Here is a 25,040-nt window from a genome sequence, read left to right on the forward strand (position 1 = left end):
TTTCGATTTTCCCGAAGGTCTGTGATGTTACTGAAATGGGGGCGCGTACATCGCTGTGCGGGTTTATCGAGCGTGGGCGATCGCGCATGTCCGCCGACACTACACTCAGAGCCGCGCAATGCAATACGCGACATCTAACAACGACTACACGTGAAATACGACTAGTTTTGCGTGTGAATAATGTAAAACCACCCCTGATGTGAACCAAAAGGTAAGTTATACAAATTTCTGTTGTTAATATTCTATTTAAAAATTGGCGGCGTATAAAAATACGTAGATAAAATCGCTAATGACGTTTGTATGACGTAACTTACTTAATTTTTATACTTGTAAAAAGTATATTTGCTTAATTAGGATTTTCATTTCAGTTCGTTTACTGTTATATTTTTTTTTTTCGATATTTCTTTTTGAATTTCTATGACTACAGCTTCCGTTGTATCCTTTATATTTATTAATATGACTGTATTCACTTTTATTTTATAAGTTTATATAGGGTGTGTTTAGTCGTTGATTGAAAATTGCGGTTAACGCTTAGTTATCAGGCTTTATCTGGAGGTTGGTATTTAAAACACTTATGCTGGTACAACAACTAAAGTGGAACACATTAACATACCTTCAACTACTTCTTTAAAATAACTAAATTTGAGGTTTTAAGCGATTCTTGGACAAATTTGACTCATTCCGCTTATCTGGACAGAAAATAACTGACCTTCTTCTTCTTCTTCTCCTACTTCTATCTTCTAATCCATAAAGTATGTAAGAAATTTGTAATGAAAAATTGGCAAATACTGACCACAGATTATATTTCTTTATAATTCCTACGTATACCCAAATACAGGATGTATTTTTAATATAGTGTCAAAACCAAGTTGATTTTATTTAAATATAAGACGTAATAATGTTAAAGTATATTGAAGTTTTGACAACAGTTATATCAATCGATCAAGCAACACCACGGGTTTCCTTTCAAAACGCAAAGATGTCATAAATCATGATGTATCGCTCATAAATCATCTTTCTGGTTGTATATTGAGTTGGTAATCCACAAAACAAATAGCTTTCTTAAAATTATTTTCATATTACCATAATATAATTTTCATAGCTTTATTTTAAGCTTTACAGAAAACAATATTCGATCGAATTAATAGTTTATATCAAATCTTCCAACGTGTGCTAAGAGACCAAACTTATTTATGCTATAACGCGATGTTAAATTTTATAAAACTCCGCAAATACAAACAAAAATACACGTTTATGTTGCTTATACAACTGATTTGTGGAATTTTATTTCCATACCTGAATCTTTTTTAGCAAAGGTTCTAAAGGACCAATAGTCAAGCAGACACAAGAAAATATTTTATTTATTATATAAAAGTTGTTTGTTTTAAAAATATATATTTTATAAAATAAAATACGACTCACATTAAAAACGAGGGCGCATTAATTGTCTTGTTTAAATGAAATGTTTGTATCGGAAGTAAATTATAAAGTTTGAAGCACAATGTGCTTTCTAAAGCTGTTATCAAGACAACGACAAAGTTTTGAGAAGTTGAACAAACATCGTATCTAATTAAAAGTTTAGAAAAACACATCAAAACTCTCAGGATCCTGTCGAGAGTTTTAAACTAATTTCATATAATGATGAATGTATACAAGCCATTCTTATAACATGATAGAACAAACCATAGCAATCAACGTAAATTTATTTTCTACCTCCCACATAGATGACGTATTACATAGACAAACTGACGACAGCTATTATATATGTAGGCGTAAATACCATTGACGTAGGCATTTCACTCTTAAACCATATAATTTTTCTGTTACAGACAGATAATGCAAATATGCATAATAGCAATATCTCCAAGTACGTCAGCGTAAATACGTCATAAAGACTCTCAATAACACTTTAGAAAGCAGCCGTTCTCTTTATCAGACATAAATAATGTTTTTATATTTCTCCTTAATTCATTATTATATTAATTCTTTATCTAATTTTGTTAACTATCGTCAGCTTTACTGCCTCCATTACCTACCTACCTAGTTTAGTGCCTACAATCGTAAAAACATAAAAGCGGGAACAGTAGGGGTCGGTATAAACTTATTACTTCGCTGGTTATTCCCGTCTATTCTATGGTGATTTATAGCACATAATCGAGCTATGTGCTGAAAGGTCACTGAAAACGGGCCAAGGGTACACAAGCGTGAACTACGTTCGTCACAACTACCACAATCAACTATAAAGCTATATGTATACGCTTTCATATTATTATTTACGGAACCTTATTAGGTGTTTTAAATCAATTCTCTAAGTTTACTTATTGTTTATTAAAATTTAATCAAACTGTTCATTAAACCGAATACAAATAACGGATTAAGAACAGACAAATTACTTGTTTTTTATTCATTATCGTAAATTAAAATTTCTTGCTCTGAATTGTTCAAAACGTCTAAGAGTTTTTAATAGTTTTTGTACACTAAATGTATTAATGAAGATTTTGTGTTAATTGTTATATTTATAAATGAAAAAATACGTATTTGAAAATATATTTCAACATACTGATAGGTTTTCAATTTGCTATCGTATTATATTGTGCTCCATTGAAAGATATTAATTAAAAGAATAAAAATACAGTCCAATTTCGTCTGCGCATTTATTATATAAAGAATTAATCATAAAATTTATCATACTACAATTCCGTTTTTGTCCTTTAATAGTTGGAATCACACTCATTATGCATTTCAGGAACATAGTGATAATTATGACAAGCAATAATAATTTAAAATATAATGGTTTTAAGAAATCGTTCTTAGAAAAGGAATCACATTAAAGTATCGTAAAAGTATGGACGTCCAAAAACAGCAACTTTGTCCACGACTTGTGGATTATTTAACAATTGTTGGTGCAAAACCGTACACTACTGGGAAAGGACTAGCCCCGGTGCAGGTAAAAAATGTTTTAAATAAACTTCATTCGGAATATATGTATTTATATATCAAAAGAAATGAACACATTACGAAAGAAAGGTTCTCTATTTTACTGATTGACTTTCGAGTTTTTCGATTTCTTCTCTTAGCTGATTAATGACTTTATGTTTTGATTACTCTAAGTGCTAAAACTAATATGTTCAGAGACGTAACAAATCTTAGATAAATTTATAATTGATTTTTACCATTCTTAGGCGCCAGAACTACTTCGTCGTTATCCCCTAACCAACCATGATGACTTCCCTCTACCGCTGGATATGGTGTATTTCTGCCAGCCAGAAGGTTGCGTGTCTGTGGGGCCTCGGCGCCAACTTGCACATATCGCAACTCGGGACACAACCTCCTTCGTATTTACACTTACAGATAAAGATTCGGGTTGGTATATTAAATAAGATCTGTTTTGTATTTCATTTTTTTTTTCATTGATGCAGAAAAGTTTAAAAAATAATACTTGTAATGATTTATAAAAAAAAATAAAAATATTAGTGCATTGTACTAAATTAATAAAATAGTACCAAATTTTTACATTTTCGCCGACATAGAAACGCGCCTAATTAATTAAGTTTCAAATAAAAGTTAACCGAATTGATTTAACAATAACTTTCGCTAAAACCAGACACAAAACAAAATTAAGAATATTCCTCTGAAAAATAATATAATACTTTGAAATATTTCTTCATAGATTATAGTAGGTACATGATACAAATTAAATACACTTTCTTACAAATTATTTTCAGCTAATGAATATATTTTGATCTCTAATATGCTATTATTACATCCAGGTAAGACCCGATATGGCATCTGCATCAATTTTTACCGCGCGATGGAGCGTGCACCGACACCTGGTCCCCGGGAGAGAAGTGTTTTGCGACGCGAGTCTTGGAGGAAGTCTATGGAGAGGAGTTCAGACTCCGCTTTCTCGAGGTGAACAATCACTACTACTGGATCTTAAGAGGTCTACACTTATTATGACCGATAATCTTCTTGGGCCCTTAAAATCCTCGATCTATAGATCTCAATACTTTACCTTAAATCAATTACAGGACCTTAACATTTTACTAAATTATTATGTTTTATTTTTATTTTTAGTCTGATTACGAAGTCACAAAATTACGTCTTTATCAAAATGTCTAATGCTGTTAGTGTTGTTCTAATACTTGACTGCGTTACAGATGAAAGAGAGCGTGTAATATCGGTTCCTGTGTTTTTAATTATGTCCGAACGTTTTATATATTTGGCCACAAAAGAAACTGTTTCTAATTTTACTAATTGCATAATCTGTTTTGAAAAATATCAAAATAAAAGCTCTCAAAAGCCGAACCCAAAATCATAAACATCGAAAAGTAAGCAGGAATCAAAACACATAACGGACAGAAAAATTTAAATAGCATGGTTAAGTAAATGAAGTGATTATTATTATAACATTATAAGATTAAGTCTAATACGTCTGAGTGTTCAGTGACTATAGGAGCAGCAACGTAGCGCCGAGCGACTCGGAGCGCGACTGTAGCGCCGGGCCTAGACTCGCGCCCGCCCCGCCTGACTCCGAGAGCGGAGGATCGCACTCACCAAGCCCTAGAGCCACCAGAAAGAGACAGGTTGTATTAATATCCAATATTAAAAGACGAAACGTTTAATAGAATTCCTTACATCAAAAAAACTTCTTTGTTTAACACAAAATTGTCAAGTTCAGTTTAAGCTATGAAAATAAATGTAAAATTAGTTTCAATTTTCTATTACATTTATAATCTTACGATAATTTATTTGCATAAAATTGTGGTCTGATACATACTTTACATAATTGTGTTTAAATCTTTAACTAAAACAATGGAAATATTAAAAATGAAATATCATTAACTTTACTTTATAATACACGCAAGATTATTAAGCCCGGAGTACCTACATTGTTACACGTGCTACGAAATACACGTGGCAACGACTAGAACCTAGCAAAGGTTGAGTTAGCTAACATCCGAGACTAATTAAGATATCGTCTATAAAACAACAGTTCAAGTTAAATTCTAGACTTGCATTTTTTTGTTTGTATAAGGCAATTATAAAATTAAATTTAAATCACATATAAAAGTAACTACAATTTTATAATGTATCTACTTTTAGTTTTTGCGGTACAAATACAGTAAGATTTAATATTTTATAGACAAGTAAACAATTTCTATGCTGACTATGTTACTGTCTTTAAAGGAATCGTAGGTAACTATATAAAGATATCATTTTGTGTAGAAAGATCGATTATAACAAAACAAAAAAAATACGGTATGTAAAAAAATATGTCTCCAAACGTTTATTTAACGTTTTCCGTATTATTAAAGTGCGCCGGCCATTTTGTCATGGCTAAAAAACATTTTTCTAAATCAACAATAAAAGCACGACACATAAATCTGGATAATCGGAGGTTTCCATAAACGACGGACGGATAATCCACTTACTTTATTTACGTTTATAAAACTGTATATCTTTCATGATATATTTATTTTCATGGCTCAAAACAGTATATTTAACTATTAAAAATTATTGGTAGTAATTATAACTATTTATACCTCAATTCTGGAAAACTTAAGTCTCGATTCCATTGCCTGTTTGCCAGTAATAATACTAATATAAAGAGTACATGTGAACGGTATTGTTTTTACAGCGTATACGGAACCATTCCTTAACCTCAATCTGCCTCCTGTCACATCATCCTTTCTTCTCCACATTCCGCGAGTGCCTCTTCATCCTTAAAAAATTGATTGATGCCTGCAACGAATCTTCTAGCCCAAGGCGCGTTGGTGCCTCCAGACAATTATTTAGGTGAGAATCATATATAATCTGTTATTAGTGTATTATTTTAATAAACACGATTACAATAAAAGTATAAGAATAAAAATAAATATAAAGCAGAAAAGATTAATAAATAGATAGTACGTTAAAGTTACGAGTTCCCTGAATAGAAATCTTTGCAGAACTAATTTAGGTCAAATCTATAAAAAATTTTAGAGGCAATATTTTTTTTAATGAAACGATATTTTTTATGCCTTATATTAAATTTCATTCACATTCCGTACCGTTTGGATTTCGTTGGGTTTTGAATATAATACTAAATTGTTTTATTTTTTACGTTCAAATATTTCCAAATTCTGTACTGTACTGATTTTAACAGATCCTTTTCTGCACTCTACTAGCTAGAATTAAGAAATTAAACAAGTGCGAGTCGGACTCGGCCATGAAGGGTTCCGTAGCAGCAAGTAGATGACATCATATAAAAGTTATATAAAAAAATAACTTGGTTTTACATAGTGTTTGTGTGAACGACAAAGTTTTATATGCCGATTTTTGAAAATGTATTATTTCATTTTTTTTTACTTTTCTCACTCTCTCATTTTAAAAGTTATAGGGGGGGGGGGCACTCATTTTTCCACTTTGGAAGCGTCTGTTTCAAACAATTGATATTGACGAAAAATGGTTTTGGGAACCTTTTTTAAAGCCCTATCCATAGTCACCCATCACGTATAGATTAGCTGAAAAAAAATTTTTTTTAATCAGTTTCATGTATGGAGTGCCCCAGAGAGTTGGGATATTACTGCTTAAATCAAATACATATGAAATTACTTGGGCATAGATTTTTGATACATTCATATTTAGGTGACGGAGTCACGTAAACATGTACTATACACGCTTTCTACCTTATGGATTATTAAGTATATAAACATCGAAACATATTTGGTCATTAATATTAATAATTTCCTAATTCATCTCTAACAGAGATACAGTGTGGTCAGTGCTCACTGGCCAGGCGTACGATAATACGCCGACAATAGTAGTGCATGACGTTAAAGAGATTGAGACGTGGATACTACGATTGCTGTCAGCTCCCGTACCAGTTCCAGGGAAAACTCGACTCGAACTCGAAGTACTCTCACCAACAGCACACGCACCACTGGTATTTGCATTACCTGATCACACAAGATTCACTCTTGTTGACTTCCCTCTACATCTACCATTGGAATTGCTAGGTAAGTTTATTAGATTATAATTCAAAAGAAGCTTCATTAAATCGCGTTTTTGTGAGTTAATTTTGTTTTAAAAATATGCCTTATAAAATGGTTTTGGAGATTATGATTTCTGGACACGTGTGATTATAATATTTTTTTTGGGTTAATATTTGTCAAAATTCTAAATGATTTATTGGCTTTGATTAGATTAAAAAAATCTTTTTAAACAGGTGTTGATACTTGCTTGAGAGTCTTAACCTTGATAATGCTGGAAAACAAAGTGGTAGTTCAATCGAGGGACTATAACGCGCTCTCAATGTCGGTGATGGCGTTGGTAGCGATGCTGTATCCACTAGAGTACATGTTCCCAGCGATACCACTATTACCGAGTTGTATGAGTTGTGCGGAACAATTACTTCTCGCTCCAACTCCATTCCTAATAGGAATACCCGCTACATTCTTAACATACAAGAAGAATTTTAAGTAAGTTTTCCCATTATTTAAGTGAGTTTCGCTTCCAGAACATGTGTAAGGATAATCTTCTTACAGATTACCAGATGACATTTGGTTAGTAGACCTGGACGCTACTAAGCTTAGTGGGCCTTACGGTAACGAACAGGACCTACCTCCTCTGCCAGAACCAGAGAGTTCAGTCCTTAAAAACCATCTAAAACAGGTATGTAGTTAGGTTTTAATGTAATCTTTGTCCTTTTTCATTGTTGTCACCTAATCTTTTCTAAATCACGCAACTTATTTCGCATCCTTATTCGTGTTGCTGAGCAGATGTGGCAATGTCTTAAATTTATGAAAACCCCTACACAATAGAGAAAAAATGAATGAAACTTTTAAATAATTTTTTTATATTTATCAATCAGGTTTTATTCTTCAAATTATACATTACGATCAAGAATATTAAAATGTTTATACTTTAGTTTATTTTTCAAATTCTCGTAATATTTGAGGAATGAAATATTAATAAGTCCCTCCACAATCTCCAACTTTTCTGACTTCCACGATACACAAAATCTTTAATACTACTTCTCTTCTTTATTCCTCTTCTAATTTCACTAACGTTCTACTCACTTTTTCCCCACTCCGCTAGGCTATGCAAGTCATGGGAACTGCCGGAACTGGTGTAAATATTAATATTCTTTTTACATTGCACAGTTTGAATTTATTCACTACATTTTGAATGTTATTGTTAACATGCCAACCTTTTAGAAACACACAATAACTAACAGAACTCACCTCCCAACTCGTTACCAAACTCTAAGAGGGGGCATATTTTATGAAAAACTTGACTGAAAATGGTGTTAGCATTTCCTACATGCGCGTTTATGCTTTTATCTTAAAATTTAAATAAATATACAATTACAATCAAATGCACACTAAATTTAATTGAATTTAAGATGAGAATCATTAACACCAAATTAATAGATGATTTGGAACCGAATATATTTATTTAAATTAATTCTTCATACTATTCCCGACTTCTAATCTAGGAAACTGGGCACGTCTGCAACACGATTTCAGTCATTGTTTTGTTGCCAGTGCATGTTTTTTGTGAATGTGATAACGCTAAAACAGTTTCGTGACCTGAAGAGCTTCCGCTCCCTCGACAAGGTCGTGATAACAATGCCGATAACAAATTCAACGCTTGTTTAACCGCGGATATATTTATCGTTGTAGGCTATAAATAATGATGTGTTTAATTTTACATTTCGCTTATAATGCTTGAACTAAGTAGAGCTTTGACGCTAATTTTGTAGACACAACCAAATAGAAGTTTAAGATTAGTTAATAACATGTTTTTTTTTTTATATGATACTTATAAAAAGTAGGTGTAATATAATATAAAAGTATTGGAAAACAAAGAAAATAAAAGGCATGTCATAAAAAAAATTGTAACATACAACTTATTGTTGGAAGAAAATGTTTAAGCCACACATAAGAATATTTTATATATCTACTTACGTATATTTAATCCGATGTATATAGATATAAGATATAAATTGCTTACCTATAAATAACATAACAGTTCTGTAAGTATATTGAATTAGTTTTTGTTCTTGCCTTTAGGACTGAGCTAAAAATAATATATATTTTTTTTGAATTCAAAGGTTTTCTCGCTAGTGGTAAATCTGTGTACACGGGTTTAAATTTAGCAACTGACGAAATCATTCAGTTCATGAACTACTCGATTACTTTATTGATACATAAATACTTTAACACTATAATATATACTATTACTATTCCTATCTAAACACGCCTAATTTACTAAAATCTCCAAAAAAAAACTGTGTGATTTCGATCGATATTCAAATAAAATGACGATATGAGTCATTGGTTAGTGAACTTATTTTAAAGAAGAATTCCTTTGTTGTTCAGGCACTTAGCAGCTTAACAAATAGTTCAGCAGAACAAGCTGCAGCGCCTCTTCTACCTTCGAGAAGAGATAGTGTTGGTGGGGCTACATTAAAGTAAGTCTTTAACAAAGGAATTAACTATCAAAATACGTCTTAAGCTCATTGTTTATTAGAAAATTTTTTAATATCATAAATAATAATAATTTGTATATCAGGGTACAACCAGCGACCTTCCGTGAAGGGTCTCATAGTACCCCAGAGAGTCGACGTGTGTCTGTGGGCAGCGCACACACAAGACTGTCGCTCGCGTCGCCACACTCACCAGCACCTCAGAGCTCTCCACAGGCACAACCGTTCAACCCTTTGATATACGGCAACGACGTAGATTCCGTCGACATCGCTACAAGAGTCGCTATGGTAAGTTAAAAGATAAACATGTTAATATATTTGAGATTTCATATTAAAAATAAATTTCGTTATTTTTAGGTTCGTTTCTTCAATTCTCAAAATATTTTGGCGAATTTTATGGAGCACACTCGAACACTGCGTTTGTATCCACGACCCGTCGTAGCTTTTCAGATCAATAGCTTCTTGCGATCAAGACCTCGATCTTCTTCTTTCTTGAATAAATTCGCTAGAACACAAGTACGTGATATACGGAACAAAATTTTAAATTAATTCTTATAGTGATGCTACTTTATGTACTAATTTAATAAACAATTATTACAGGCTGTAGAGTTCTTAGCAGAGTGGTCTTTGACACCATGCAATGTTGCTTTCCTAAGAGTACAAACAGGTGTGTTTGATCCTCGACAAATTGGTGATAAACCAAAATGGTTTGCGGACCAACTGCAGCCCATACGATTCGCAGTTTGGGATGACGGCAGTTCACTAAACGGTGCCTTAAGACAGTTGCAAAGACAGGAGAATCAACCAACAGGTATTTCTAATACTATTTTATTATTTATGGTTTTATACCATATAACATTATAAAATATTTTCTTTAAAATATTACTTCTTAAAGATGAGAGCGGATCTGATTCTGAAGCTGCTGAGAGCACTAGTTCATCATATTCATCTTTAAGCGACTTCGTTTCGGAGATGGCCTCATCAGATTTATCACCAGGTACCATAAATATTTATATTACTGAGGAAACCGGAGAATAGTTATAATTACAACTATAACTTTCCTTACATCATCTTAATTTTTATACTCTGTCATTTATTTTTCACAGGTGGAAACGTTCAACAGCACGTTATTGGCGAAACTTATAGTGCTGTAGTACAGGTTCCTATGACACTCTCTTCATCGTTAGATCCGAAAACGGTAATAATATTTTTCAATTAATTGTTCAAGTTAATACTTATATCTTATAATTACCATATATTTTAAAGTTTAAAGAGATTATTAGGTGGAAGATATATCTTACCAAAGAAACTGACAACACTATGAGAACCGACGCCACGCTTCACATTGATTAAATGTTTAAAATGAAATCTAGAAATTTCATAAATTATTTTTAACAAAACTTCAGGATTTTTTAAGTATCCCTAATTTTGAAGAAATATCCAAGACAATATTGTCCACACAAGAATTAATTTTCACTTCTATTATTAATTAGATACTTTACTTTCTCCACCATTGGACACTGCAAAATACTAGTTACGAAAGTCTATATTTACAAAATTCGTAGGTATACAGTCCACCATCTTCGCTAATATTTGGAGAAGAAGGAGAAAGAGAAGGCCAGCGAGACGGAAGGGAGTCCACTTCTCCTTCCCCATCAGCTTCCAGTTCAGATCACAGCGACTTGTCTGATGATGACATCCCTGGAACTATGAACCGTCCCGACATCACCGATCAACCAACACCAGTCAAAAAAAGTGTTAGTTAATTAAAAATACTTAGTGTTTTGTGCTTAGAATCTCAGTAACTTAGTTGATTTGGAAGATGTTATTATAATTTTTTGGATTTAAATAGATAAAATAGATGGTAAAGCTAAAGAATTAGGTTTATATATGTGTCAATTTACCAAATGAAAATAGTTTTAAATTTCAATTAGTATCTTCCACGAAGATATGTTTTAATTATTTAGGTGTAGTAATTAAACTATAAAGTATCCCTGGTAACAGGACACAGATAGTGGTAGCTTGGGACGAGAGTCGGACTCATCAACGACTCCTGCGACAGTCGCGTCGCGTCGTCCACGTGATCCTGACCCTGTGCGAGCCTCTCCACATTCCCGCCCTAGGGTATAAAACACGCTAACCTTCCTATACCTCACTAACATAAAAGCTGTTTATGATTTTTTCCCCTCTCAGTAATTAATACATTATACATACATACATTTTTAAATAGCATATTATCATTCAACGATACACCAACATTTGTTTTCTTCTACTTAGTACTCGGAAGAAGATAATTATACGGACATATCTAGCTAGCACATATTAACCTAGGACTTATTATATATGTATATAATTCGTAAAGGTAAATAATAAAAGTCCAAAATTTGAATAAAGTTACCTGTTCCTTTTAGAGTTCTAACAGTGGTGTATCAAGACAAGCCTCGCAGACGTCACTATTAGAACAATTTGCTGCTCAGGCGAAGGAGCTTGTGCGAGAGACCACTCGTCAGAGCAGTCAGGAGGGAATATTAGCGCATATGGACAAAGTACGTTGATGTAAAACAACTTATTATAAAAGATTTAGTTTAAGTGAATTTGACGTTTAAAAGCAGTTTGCTTAAACTTTTTTTATTTTTCAAATGAAGCTCGTCTGTATGTAACAAAAACAAAAAAATATTCGTGCTATGAAATAATGTACATATATTTACTCAGATCATATCACCTATGACAATGTTTAATTTTTTATTTAAAACGTAACATGAAGAACGGGAAAGCTGATCAAGGACAAGATAAGAACATATTTGCTCCTTTCGATAAGGTATCGCATTACTTGATGCTATTTCAGGATCTCAAAGTAGAACGGCAATTGTAGCACGTAGCTAATTTTAAAGATACACCAAGTTTGTTTATTACAAAATTTCGTACATATCACATACACTAAAGAAGTGTTTCTAGCTTTTAGAATTGAGATAAAATTAGTATAGCACCATATAACATTTTACTTTTAGATTGCAAAAATATAAATCTACATTTTATTAACACGCACTTGAAATCACACCAGGCAGAAAGCAATAGATTCGGAATTACCTAGTTTAGCTTAAGAGCCTAGGTCATGTAGAATTTAGAGACACACCAAGCATAATACCATTCAAAACGAAATTATAAGCATTTCTCATACTACTTAAAACGACCATCTCTTTATTATGCGAGAAGTTAATAGCCATGTTTATTTACAGTTAACCCTTCATGCAAAAAAAGCCGCAGAAGAGGCATCGAAGAGTGTTCAAGAGGCGTCGAAGTCAGCATTAGAAGCGAGTAAAACGGCTACAGCAGTCAGCAAAAACACGTTCGAAGATCTTACTTATGTGGGAAAGTCTACTTTAGGAGATCTTACGAAAAGTGCCAAAGAAGCTGCAGCTAAGAAAGGCTTGTTGAAGGTACAGAACATATGTTTGTTTGAGAATGTATAAGAGCAGGTATTTTTAAATTAAAATTCCTTAACGCGACTGGTTTCCTCTTATTGTGAACAGGGTGAAAGTCAGGATGCTTCTACTAGTTCCAATGCCAGGAGGGATTCGACAGCGCTGCAGACGACTAACTTACTTGCTACCACACATCGTGACTTCTTTTCCAATATTAGTTCTGACTTAAACGGTCTCGCTGCTTCAACTACTAGTATGTTCAGTGACTTCTTTGGTTCCGCTAAAGGTATGTATGTACTGAAAACTGAAGTTAAATATTTAATTTTATTTTAAAATTGTTATTTTTATTAACAATTAATATTTTACTTACTTTTTGTTTTAGGAAAGCAAACAAAACCTGAACCGTCTCCGAATACTCCAATGACAGCAACATTTGGTCCTTTCTCTCAAGGTGCCAAAGGTTTAGTACAGCGCTCGCCACTTATTCGCCACTCTTCTCCAGCACCCGTCGCACCACCAATAAATACGAGATCTACTAATAGCGAAAATCAAGCGTTCCTGAATGATGTTAGTTCAATGTTAACTAAATTTATTCAGTTAATATTTCATTTAATTTCACTATTTTAAACTCCGCCGCAAAAAAATGGGTATCACAAGTCTGTTCTTGAGGTGGTTCTTGATTGATTATTATTGGTCCAAAAGTGTAAGAGTATAGAGTTGTCTTCCAAAATGATTTAAGGTGTTTTTGACCCATGATGACTGGATTCAGTGCCTAACTTGTATGTGTATAATCCGTAAATCACAATCAACTCACAGAGTTTTTTTTTATTTTAGTAAATTTAGGAACTATTGAAATATATTGTTACAGCTTGTACAACACGTTCTTGAAGGAGAAGGCGTTGGATGGCTTAAACTAAATCGTTTAAAGAAGCTAATGGAAGACGAATCATACAGGAACATGGTTCTTAGTAAACTTAATAGAAACTTTAACAGAAAGACTTCACCGAATGATAAAGTGGATGACGTGGTAAGTAAGACTTGATAAAATCATTTCGTGGATCAAATGAAACAGAAAGTATTGCTAGACTTATTAGGTTTGCTTAACTATTATTTGGTTTGTTATAGTTTATAAGCAAACCCGTATGGAAAGGCATGCTAAAAGTACTTCAGGCTGTGGTTCATGGTTTAGAACATACGTATTCCAATTTCGGGCTTGGGGGAATGGCTTCCGTTTTCCAATTAGCCGAAATGGCACACACTCACTATTGGAGTAAAGAATTCGCGGGATTAGAACATGGAGGTATGGCTGGTTCTGCACTATCTGAACATTATGGAAGGCAAGATTACGAGACTCCATTGTCAACGCCGTCTTCCAGAAAGAGCTCGCAGTCCGGTTAGTTGTGAATAATTTGCTTTATACGTAGATTACTTATCGTAATTTAAAACCATGTATGTTCTGTGTCTACATTTAGATGCACCCGTTGTCAATTACCCAGAACAAGAACACGGTGACACTCAGAGTACAACAGAAATCTTCAAGGATATGTTAAATCAAAAACGAAACCTTTTATTTAGCAAGTTGACTTCTTTTGATTCCGATGTGAGTATTGATTTGGTATGTCGTAAATATTGTCGTGAACATTCAATGTTTAATGTTGCATGTTGGGGATAAAACCAAAATGTATAAAGTATGTATAATATCAATGTTGTTATATTTGTTTATCGTATACTTTCTTCCACGCATGGCTCGCCACTGTTTTAATTTTCATGGCCATTACAAATTATAACCCCAATATTTATAAAGGAAGTGAAAAAATATAAAATTTTCGTCACAACGTTCATAATTGTCGTGAAATAATCAATTGATAGTGTCCTTCAAGCTAATGTTTGTGTGAAAGTGTATGGTATGCCCATGTGTATGGTGATGTGTGTGTGTGTGCAGGCCGCGTCATCGGAGTGTTCAGACAGCGGGTCCATTACCACCAATCGCGCGCTCGCCGACCACCGCGCTTCCTTTAAATCAAATCTCTCTGACACTGACGTCATGTTCCTTAATGTAAGTCATAGTGTGTGTAATTTAAAAAGCTTTTCCACATTTCGTAGTATGCTTTATAAATGCACGCTTTAAAAGCACTTTTGTTCGCCTTCTTTTATAAACATCTTATAATGAAATCCTTATACCATATACCTGATAGTTTGAATATTTTAAAATGATTAGAAATTCTTTTTAACAGTAGATTATTTAAGTTTCTTTTAATCATAGAAAGTTTATTTTTCTAAGAATATTATTTTGATGTAGTGCGGTTTTATGGCCTTGTAACTTTAAAAATTTCCACAATTTTAAGGTAAGTAATATATTAATGGAAAGAAAAAGTACATTATTTCTTTTTATTAAAACGAATGATATTGAATTATGACTGTATAATTCAAATCAATCATCTTTACATTTTTATCTGTCCGTCTACAGACAGTCATTGTCCTTTTCAAAATTGCAGTCATTATTCTGAGACATATTAATTGCGAAAAACAAGAGTTGGTACTTGGATTTAGGAAAATTATAAATGTTATTCTTTATCTTTTACTATAAGTATGAAGACTAAATATATCTACTCGTTACAATTTTATCTCTCTTTGAACACTTCATTATGCGAAGACGAAATTATAAAGTATACTAAATGAATATCAACAAGAAATTGATGAAAATATTATAGATTAGAACCACGCTTTTTTTATATTAAAGTTCTTTTTAAACTAAACATATCTAATTGGTTTTTTATATGGAATTCGGTGCGAAACTTAAGAAGCGAAATGATCGCATATATAATACATAACATTATTAATTAAAATGTAAGCGGTCGTTAGAACAAAGTGGGTAAATAGTTTAAAATTACGAGAAAGAAAAAAAACATATGAAAGGATATATATATATCTATGGATTTAAAGGTAGAAACAGAAAATGTGTGACTGAGATAACATGAAATAGATAGGGATAAATGAAGAAATTAAAAACGAAAGAGAAAATAACATATTTGGTTAAAGTATAAGGAAAGACTAGGATTTAAAATTTGATAAAGTCAAGTTGAACTATGTTATATATTGTGAATTAATAGAGATACAAAAAACAGACAAAAAAAAATTGAAAATAACTACCGTTATAATTACAACTTACAATGAAATGAAAAACAAAACAAGTACCTTAAATTTATTTTTGTTGACAAATTGTTATAATATTAGTTAATTTTTCCATCAGGTTGGTCGACCAGGTGTCAAGGGACGCACCGGTAGTGTATTCTCGACCAAATCTTCTGTTAATGGTAGACCGATGGCCGGAGTACCTACCACCTCACCACTTACCTCTCCTGAAACCGTCCGCACTTATCTATTTCAAGGATTAATAGGTAATCTTAAATAAAACTCACTAAAACTATCTATTGTAATAATTTAACATGGAAATAAATCTAATTTACGGGGTACATTAAAATTTTAATGACGTAATTCTATATTTTTTCCATAAGTCATATAATATTTAAATTAGGTCTTACTTAATTGACTATCTTAATTTTTATGTCTAGGGAAAGAGAGATCGAACTTATGGGACCAAATGCAGTTCTGGGAAGATTCATTCTTAGATGCGGTGAGTCAAGAAAGAGATATGATTGGAATGGACCAAGGAGCGAACGAAATGATGGAACGATATAAATGTCTCAGCGAAACGGAACGTAAACGCTTGGAGCACGAGGAAGACAGGCTGCTGTCTACTGCTCTATATAATTTAACTGCCGCGATGGTAATGCTTGGAGTTGAAGCGGACATTATTAGGAATAAAGTAAGACGATTGCTGGCAAAAAGTCATATCGGACTTGTTTACAGCCAAGAAGTCAACCACCTGTTAGATGTTGTCCATAATCTGGTAAGTTGAATTTCTTTGCTTGTAAATCATTTATATGAATTTGACGAGGCAATAAAAGAAATGTTTCTTATAGCATGGAAATGATATAAGTCTTAAGGCTCTTGGATCTCGAGCCACACATCGCGCCACGTTCACAGTCCATGAGCGAGATGCATCTGGAGCTTTACGCTTCTTGGACGTGAGACATGATGGACTCGTTCTAAGAACAACTCAAGGTAATTTTGTAAATAGATAAATGATATTAACTTTCACATTAATAAATAATGTATTTAAATCTCTTTAAGTGTCCTAATATAATTCTCTCCTACGCAACCACTATCATTTTAGGGACCATTGTCGAGAGGTGGTGGTACGAACGTCTCGTGAATATGACGTACAGTCCGAAAATACGAGTATTGTGCCTTTGGAGAAAAAATGGTGGACAGACGCAACTTCATAAATATTATACCAAAAAGGTTTAGAAGTTCATTTCATTCCTTTCATACATTTCCTATTTTGTACGTGATATCTTTCAAATCAAACCTCATTGCTTGTTATCGCCAATATTCTAGTGCAAAGCGCTATACTACTGCATCAAGGAGGCGATGGAGAAAAGCGGACGGCGACAAGATGCAGCGGAACTGGGCGGGGAATTCCCTGTACAGGATTGTGCTACTGGCGAGGGTGGTCTTATACAGGTATGGTAGATTGTACAGTTCAGTGAAGTCTCCGAATTCATTGTTGAGGAGATGCACAACGCTCTACGACTCGAATTACTACCTCATCTTGAATATAAAATCATTATAGTCCTTTATTTATATAATGTTATATGAAAACTGTACTAAACTGGGACATCATGATTAAAGGTGTGCATGGAAGGCGTCGGACTCCTGTTCCACCATAGCAAGGTATGTATAGGTATATTGTTTTTTTTTTTTGAATCGGATTTTCGTAAGCTTTTATTTATGTTCTATTATAATGACTTACCAAATTTGAATGAATACAAAATGTTTTTGGTGCTTCAGTTTTGGTAGTGTCATAATTTCGATTACCAGGTAAGATATGTCGGTGTTATTGCTTCAATATGGGAAATGTCTCAATAAGACAAATCGTTGTAGAATGTCGTCCAAGTAATTTGTTCGACAATCTATAAGTATGGGACAGTGCCCCGGTTGGCCTGCTTTACTGTCTTAATATTGTGCCGGTGACTTTAGTGCATTGCATTATATCTTACCAACGTACATTATTAAGCTTCGGCATTTAACGGACACGTAAATGTCATCCGTGGTGATTTTAATAATTTATCTTTATCAGCTGTATCGCAAACATACATCATACGACTCGCTTAGACGACGCTCCCAAACAGAAATAATTTTTTCAGATTATCTTTATAAAAATCTAGAATGGTATATGCCTTACAAGACCTAGCAAGGACCACTCAAACTTTCCTATTCCGTATTTATTTATTTTTAAACTATTTACTACCACTTTTCTGTACCTATTTTCATATATTTTTTATTCATACTACAGTTACACCAATTTCGTAACTACTTTTTACTTAATACAGCTTCTGGACGAACTTCGTGTTTTTATATTATAATTTTTTTATCTATTACTAATTGATGTAATAGTTAGTTATATTCTCTACACTTAAGATTAACGTTGTCCATCTGATTTACATAACTCTTCTTATCAGTATAACTTGTGCATGTGCTAATTGTATGCAAACCCGCGTGGGGCGCGACGAGAGCGGGCGGCTGTGCTCGGGGTAGTATGGGAAACTTCCTTCTAAGGTTTAGAAGGAGGGAGTAGGCAGGTAGAGGGAGGGAGTCCCTCAGCCGCCCGCGCGCAGCCCCTCCGCTACGCTAGGAACTTTTGAGATGGTCCTTGATTCGCGCTCGGCCACCCTCAACTAATATCTTCTTTTTTATCTGTTCTACCCTTTCCGGACCCGCTGAACACGCGCCGCTGCGCTGAAGGATTTCGAGGTACTCAGTGGTTCATAACCTAGTAATGGCTAGCTCCTACGACGATCGACGCGACTCCAGCGACTCAGCGATCCTTGTCGCGGTTGTCGCTGCGTGCACGTTAGCGATGATCGTTGGAAGTCGTAGGGCTTTACTTGTAGTTTGAGGCTTTCCGATTGTTTTACCCGTTGTTAGCGTTGTTTTAGTTTTCCCCGGGTGCGGCGAGCGCCCGCGCGTTCGTGCATGCACCTAGAAGCTCTTTGTTTATTTGTTCATTAACGCACCCGTTAGCTTGCAATAGTATCACGGATCGTCCGGCGAGCGGTTTCGATCTTTCACTCGCACCACGTGCTGAGATTAGTCGGTTCCATTCACCTGAAACCCGAGCGAGCGTCATGAGCTAGAGCTTAAACGACGCAATCAAAGGTCAGTCGTAGAGCATCCGCCATCTCACAAGTTCTGGCGCGCCTCCAGCCCGCTCACTCTTGCCTCGCCACCTCCTTATGCTGATCACACCATGGCCTTGAACTCTTTTGGTTCCTTCGTTCCGTATCTCGCCTGTGCAAGCTTTGTAAAATCCCTTGCCATGTTTAAAGCTCTGAGTTACTTGCTGTCTCCAAACCTTGCCATGACTGTTTATTATATGTTATGATAAAATATTGCAATGCACTCTCACTATACTGCGCGAGGAGTGCGTTGGTATATTTTTTTATACATATCTGCATGAATATTTTTAGTATATTAGTTTATTAAAATTTTACAACAGAGGAACAGCATTTTTTTAAGTAGTAGTATGTTGCACTGGCTTTAAAATTTAAGAGACTTGGGAAAAATTTAAAATCCTCCATTACTAGATTGCTAACAATTAAAACTTTGTAATATTATCGTCAAACTATATTTAAACTCTTTTTAGAGTAACCATTAATAGGACTTTTAGAAAACGGACACTTCAAAGACTTTAATAAAAGGTGCTTTCTTATAAGTAACGCACTGCCTCCGCCATTTAAGAGTGAAAAGCTAAGCACGCTTTTTCAAATTGCACCAGAAAAAAACTATAAAGGGAAAGATATGACAAAGCAGCAAAGGCTCATAAAGAGTGTTTGTTATTATTGCGTCACTTGCTACTATTAGAACTAGGACTTAGGTGAATGTATAGCTAGAAGCCTCAACCACTTCGTATTAAAGACAATTATTTTACCGCCTTCCAGTTCTTCGTACGGCTCGATCACATTCGGAAGTGCTTCACGCAGAATGGGGGTATCTTTGTTTTAGAAGAATTTAGTAAGTATTGTTTCTATAAACTATGTAATTGATTGATTATCGCTCACACGTTATTTATTTTCGTAGAAATTTAATTCAATGATATCTCAAGTTACATGTTATAATGGTTATTGTGTTAGTTAACATTTTTTATCAATTTAAGTACCTTTCAAAAACTTATAGTCATTAAATGAGTGAAATTAGTCAAAGTTTTAGTCAGATTGTTGAATTTTAATCAATAATATTTAATATATATATTTTTTTGTCTGTCAGATCCTAAAACCAGGCAGATAATTCAAAGAAAATATAAATCTATAATGGTAAGTTATATCACGATAGACATTCATTAGCGCCTGGTTGGTTTTTATTTTACTTCAGTTCACGTACCCTTGTTTTATTTTGTAGGCAGACAAAGTAGTGCTTGCCCTTCATCGTTTCTTCTCAATATGGCTTACTCGGTACTATCTCGTTGTCGAAGTCAATGGAATCCATCCGAATTGCGCACCTTACGTTTCATAATTCACTCTAATGTATGTACACGTCTTGTATTTACTCTTTTCCTAATTACGCTTTGCTTTCAATGTTCTGCTCCCTTTGTTTTTTACAGTTGAGGTAAGTTTTTGAAGCTGTAAGTTAGTATTTTTCTTTATTTACAACACTCACATGACAACTTTGATATTACGTAACATTTTCGACTTGTGAACGATAGCCCACGCTCGTATCCATTCCTATGTTATATCTTCTTATCCCCATCCCTGATAGAACTCTTAAGAAAACAAACAACAAACAACAACAAAAGAAAACAAACTCTAATAATTAATTAGACTATAATTTTGTTAGCTAGTTTCGTTAATTACACTACGAATGGTGTAGATAAGTCATTTCATGTTCGATTTATTCAACGTGTGACTGTTTCGAAAGCCTAAATCACATTTTTCTTTGTCGTTCTTACCTCTCTCATAAAAATTTAAATTTTTTAAATTACAATTCACCAAAACATGTTAAAAAACGACCTTTACACTGACACTACTCGGAATCAGAGAACCGTTGGTTCGATTGTCTTCATTACAAACAAATAAATATAACAAATTAAGAACATACACCTGTTAAATATCACCATTTTAATTATTTGCACTTTTACAATCTGTTAACTTTGACTATTATAAAAATTTACAAGTTTTTACTTAAAATTTATTTATCAACACCTTTTACTATTTTATTACTATTCCTTTTCACGTAATATTCATAACTTTAATTTCTTCAGACTGTTATCTGTGAAATCCGCACATATTTTTGATAGAAACACTAACGTAATAAAAACACAGGCGGATCAAATATGCTATGCGGTGTTGTGCGTCTTCTCGTACTTCGCGGCTGGGCAGGAACAGAAAAAAGCTATATTGGAGCAAGCGGCACAGATCCATGCACCTGAAGCAACCACGAAAGCTCCGTTGTCCCCAAGAAACGACGATGAAGTGTTCCAGAGCAAGCCTAGCCCACAGGTATAATACTTTCATTTGAAACATAATTGAGAAAATACTAAATTAAAAGAACTTTTGAATGTTCTGCATCTATTAGACATTATTTTTATAACGAATTATAAATACAATCCTGTCGAGCGATATGACGTATACGTTAAATTTAAACAGAATACAAGAAAGGCATCGGAGGTCCGTGTGAGCGAAACCGAAAGACAGAGGGTGCCGCCGGACAAGCCGCGTATTCTACCCGAGCGGCCGAAGCAGCTGATCGAACCAGAACGAGAACCTGCGAATGATGGTTCAGATAGTAAAACAAAAGAGACAGGTAGAAGGGATAGTGAGGGAAGCTCGGAGAGAGAAAGAGACAGCACACGTCCAGCTGCCCAAAGAACGGACAGCTTACCACCACGACGGCCGCCACCACCAGTGCTACCACCGCAGAGACTGGTGCGAGCTTACTCGCAGGCCTCACCCAGACATCACGAACCGCCCTCGGTAACGCTTTAAATCATTATCATTGTTTGCCATATCTTATTATAATCGCTAGACACGTCTAAATATATTTTGAAGATATTTCAAGTGTTATTTCGACAATCAGCTCATTTGAGAATGATTTCAATCATTACTAAATACAACTTAGCCTCCGTCATTCATATATAATTTCGATAAAATCATTTTCTCATAAACAAAAAAAAATAACAAAACTCATAATAAGATGTTCTATAAATTAACGGCCAATTTTAGCGAAAACGAAAAGCGTTACGTAGTTCAAACACAAAATTTTAATTCCATGCCGTCATAGTACTAAAATTGTAATTTTTTTCAAAACCTGTTTAGGTTAAAATTTTTTGAAACAAGCTCCTAAGCATGATTACTTTTACGCACTTTATATTATTATCTTTTATTAGCGGTTTTTTTACCTTAATTTGTAGAGCACTCCATATATGAACCCATATAATTTGTACATTCAAGTGAGTTAAGCTAAACATGCTAGATCCCTCCCCGAGTCGGAGTCACCCCACGTGCCGGTCCGCCACCCGCACTACCTCCGAGACAGATGTCGGCAGCTGATGCTAGTGCTAGCCCCAGGTTCGTCATTAAGTTCTCCTAGTCTAGTTTAGTAATTAATTCCCATAAATAACTGCTTGAATTATTTTCAATTTTCATTCAGACAGACAACTAGGCTCGATTTTTAAGTTATTTCAAACAAATTATATGTATAAACGATAACATATACCTACGTACGAAAAAGTATTACTAATATAAACACCGTGTAAAGATCATGATATCTTTTTCAGACATTCAGCGACATCTAGCCCAGTGCGTCGTGAAGGCCTGGCCCGTCAGAGCTCGATTAGTGCGTCACCCGCCAGCACAGTTGCCTCCGCCCCATTTTCATCCACTAACCCCTTCACCGCAACTCGACACACAGAATTCGTTATACCGCAACGAACTTCCCGTCGCCCATCTACCGACCGCAATTAATGACTATCTAAACAAAACTTGCATCGATTCCATTCGTCCCATATGCTTGAAAATTGAACCAATAGCTTAGAAATATCATATATATAACTTTGCATAAAACTCCTTGCGAATTTAGTACTTTTAACCTCATTATAGATTAACAGTCCCGACAATAATGTCATTGATTATATGTATATATGTACTGTGTATTTCTATATATTTTTTTCTTTTCCCAGGCTCTATAGACCATTAATATTCCTAAAAACTTTAATTGCATTTTATATAGTTCCTATATCGTTAAGTGTACATCGCTAAACAAATATGCTATGTTTTATATATTATAAATTATGTCATTTAACAAAATGTATATTACATGAACGTCTTTAAAGATATCACGCAATAAATTATCTTATCTATAAGTGTTAAGCCATTTTATCCATGTCACCATACAAATTGCGTAAAACTAATCTTATTGTATTCAATATTTCATTCAGCTCAGCTCAATATCTTTCAATAGTAAATTGAATTTATTAATAATACGGTGATAAATAGATCGTAGCTAACGTGTTGTCTGTAGGAGAATGTTGAAAAATTTCAACTTATATTTTTCATAGAAAACAAAGATGTTTATATATCATAAATTATAAAAAAAAAAAAATACTTAGATTTAGTATGTGTTTATATACTATAACCCTTAAAAGCCGTTTACATGAGAGATGAAATTTCTTTTAACTAGCAGTTTATAGAATTTAAAATATATATGAATTGTCCTTAGAAAACAACAATGTACGGTTTTGATGTTATGGCGCCATTAACTTCGCGCTTGTGTTGCATTCTGTATCTTCATTGTGAACGCATATGTAACATAGAAAAATTCAGGGTTGCCATACAAAATATATATGACTTCATGAAGTAAAGATAGTGTGTACCAATATTGTGTTTTATTTATCTATATATATATATATATATTCTGTTTCATCAAATCATACCTCCTAGTCTTAGTTATTAGAAAAGTTAGACCATATGTCTTAAATAATAGTTAGATATGTGGCATTGCTACAACTTGTCTTAGACAAAGCGCGAACACAAAACCATGTTGATATATTTAAGTGAAAATAATATTTTTCGGATTACTACGCGTATTTTATTTTAGAAACTACATACACCTCGTCTGCCCGTGATCGCGATTGCTGCAAAGTAACCGAAATGTCGGGAGTATGTTAGTTTTTAAAATAATAAAATACGCGTAGTAATCCGATAAATATTAGTTTCATTTAAATGAATACTCGCGAAAGTCTCATATCTCATCACATTGAAAAATGTCTATAGTTTTGATAGAGTAATTATAATTTCCATCAGGTGGTACTGGTATCGAAGGTCAAAAGATGGTGAACTATTATGCTATACGAAATGGTTTTTGGTCTTCCTTACTTACTAAGAAGCAAGACAGGGTCGGAGTAAGATAACAAGACACAGCCGCCAGTGCATACAAATTCGCATTAATCAGTAACAAACAGAACAAAAATTTGGATTATCTTTGGCTCATCTTTTGTCTGCGTAAACTAATGGTCCTTCGTATTTAAAAATATTTAACTTATTATTGTAAATAGCAAATTATTCATCACAATGCACGAAAATATTGCAGTTTTAATTTAACATTCTCTACAACACAAAATTCTATATTTCTCGCTTAATTACAGCTGCGTATAATCATATATATCGGATTTATTATAAATTCATTATTTTAAAGACAGGACGCCAGCCTCGCTGACGTCACTAATGTCACTTGTTTCAGTACGTTCCAGATATTTTAAAATGAAACTTCAACTCTTCTAAATGTTCTTGTACTTCTCGAAGGTTCTTCATAATCACATTCTTTATGATCCGCACTCGCTGAACTCTGCAGTCCGCTCTCGTGCGTCCAGACGTCATATTTATACCAGAATTCAAACATAGTTCTATTCTCTTTGATTTCTTTTTTCTTTTAACAATAATAACGACGACCAATAAGTTGTTATAATAATTGATGACAGCCTTGAGTTATTTTCATGTTGCATCCGTCATTGAAGCTGCTTGCGCCGA

General features: G+C 33.9%; 1 protein-coding gene across 6 annotated transcripts; it reads left to right on the forward strand.

Moving 5' to 3' along the window:
- The first annotated feature begins 95 nt into the window (after positions 1-95).
- Positions 96-23,890, forward strand: LOC116766371 (MAP kinase-activating death domain protein). Of its 6 annotated transcripts, XM_061522820.1 has the most exons (39): positions 96-211; positions 2,747-2,947; positions 3,183-3,363; positions 3,771-3,912; positions 4,448-4,586; positions 5,642-5,799; positions 6,751-7,001; positions 7,211-7,463; positions 7,530-7,656; positions 8,083-8,115; positions 9,369-9,460; positions 9,562-9,763; positions 9,833-9,991; positions 10,076-10,286; positions 10,371-10,472; positions 10,582-10,673; positions 11,041-11,232; positions 11,480-11,599; positions 11,887-12,021; positions 12,240-12,293; positions 12,712-12,912; positions 13,006-13,183; positions 13,280-13,464; positions 13,766-13,924; positions 14,023-14,290; positions 14,370-14,497; positions 14,840-14,953; positions 16,148-16,295; positions 16,470-16,807; positions 16,881-17,022; positions 17,135-17,262; positions 17,359-17,484; positions 17,653-17,694; positions 19,962-20,034; positions 20,287-20,333; positions 21,339-21,515; positions 21,663-21,989; positions 22,489-22,583; positions 22,793-23,890. In XM_061522820.1, the coding sequence occupies exons 2-39, from the start codon at positions 2,846-2,848 to the stop codon at positions 22,977-22,979; spliced, it is 5,808 nt and encodes a 1,935-aa protein (XP_061378804.1). In that variant the 5' UTR covers positions 96-211; positions 2,747-2,845; the 3' UTR covers positions 22,980-23,890. The 6 variants fall into 6 exon arrangements, with proteins under 6 accessions (XP_061378804.1, XP_061378808.1, XP_061378809.1 ...); XM_061522824.1 differs by lacking the exon at positions 14,840-14,953; XM_061522825.1 differs by lacking the exon at positions 11,480-11,599.
- Positions 23,891-25,040: the final 1,150 nt, after the last annotated feature.

The sequence above is a fragment of the Danaus plexippus genome, chromosome 15, assembly GCF_018135715.1.
Source record: "Danaus plexippus chromosome 15, MEX_DaPlex, whole genome shotgun sequence".
Taxonomy (NCBI): domain Eukaryota; kingdom Metazoa; phylum Arthropoda; class Insecta; order Lepidoptera; family Nymphalidae; genus Danaus; species Danaus plexippus.

Coding starts and splice junctions, on each gene's coding strand:
- LOC116766371 (XM_061522820.1), top strand. CDS start 2,846: ATGGACGTCCAAAAACAGCAACTTTGTCCACGACTTGTGGATTATTTA. Junction 3,913..4,447: donor TCAGACTCCGCTTTCTCGAG/GTGAACAATCAC, acceptor CTGAGTGTTCAG/TGACTATAGGAGCAGCAACG. Junction 9,461..9,561: donor GTTGGTGGGGCTACATTAAA/GTAAGTCTTTAA, acceptor TTTGTATATCAG/GGTACAACCAGCGACCTTCC.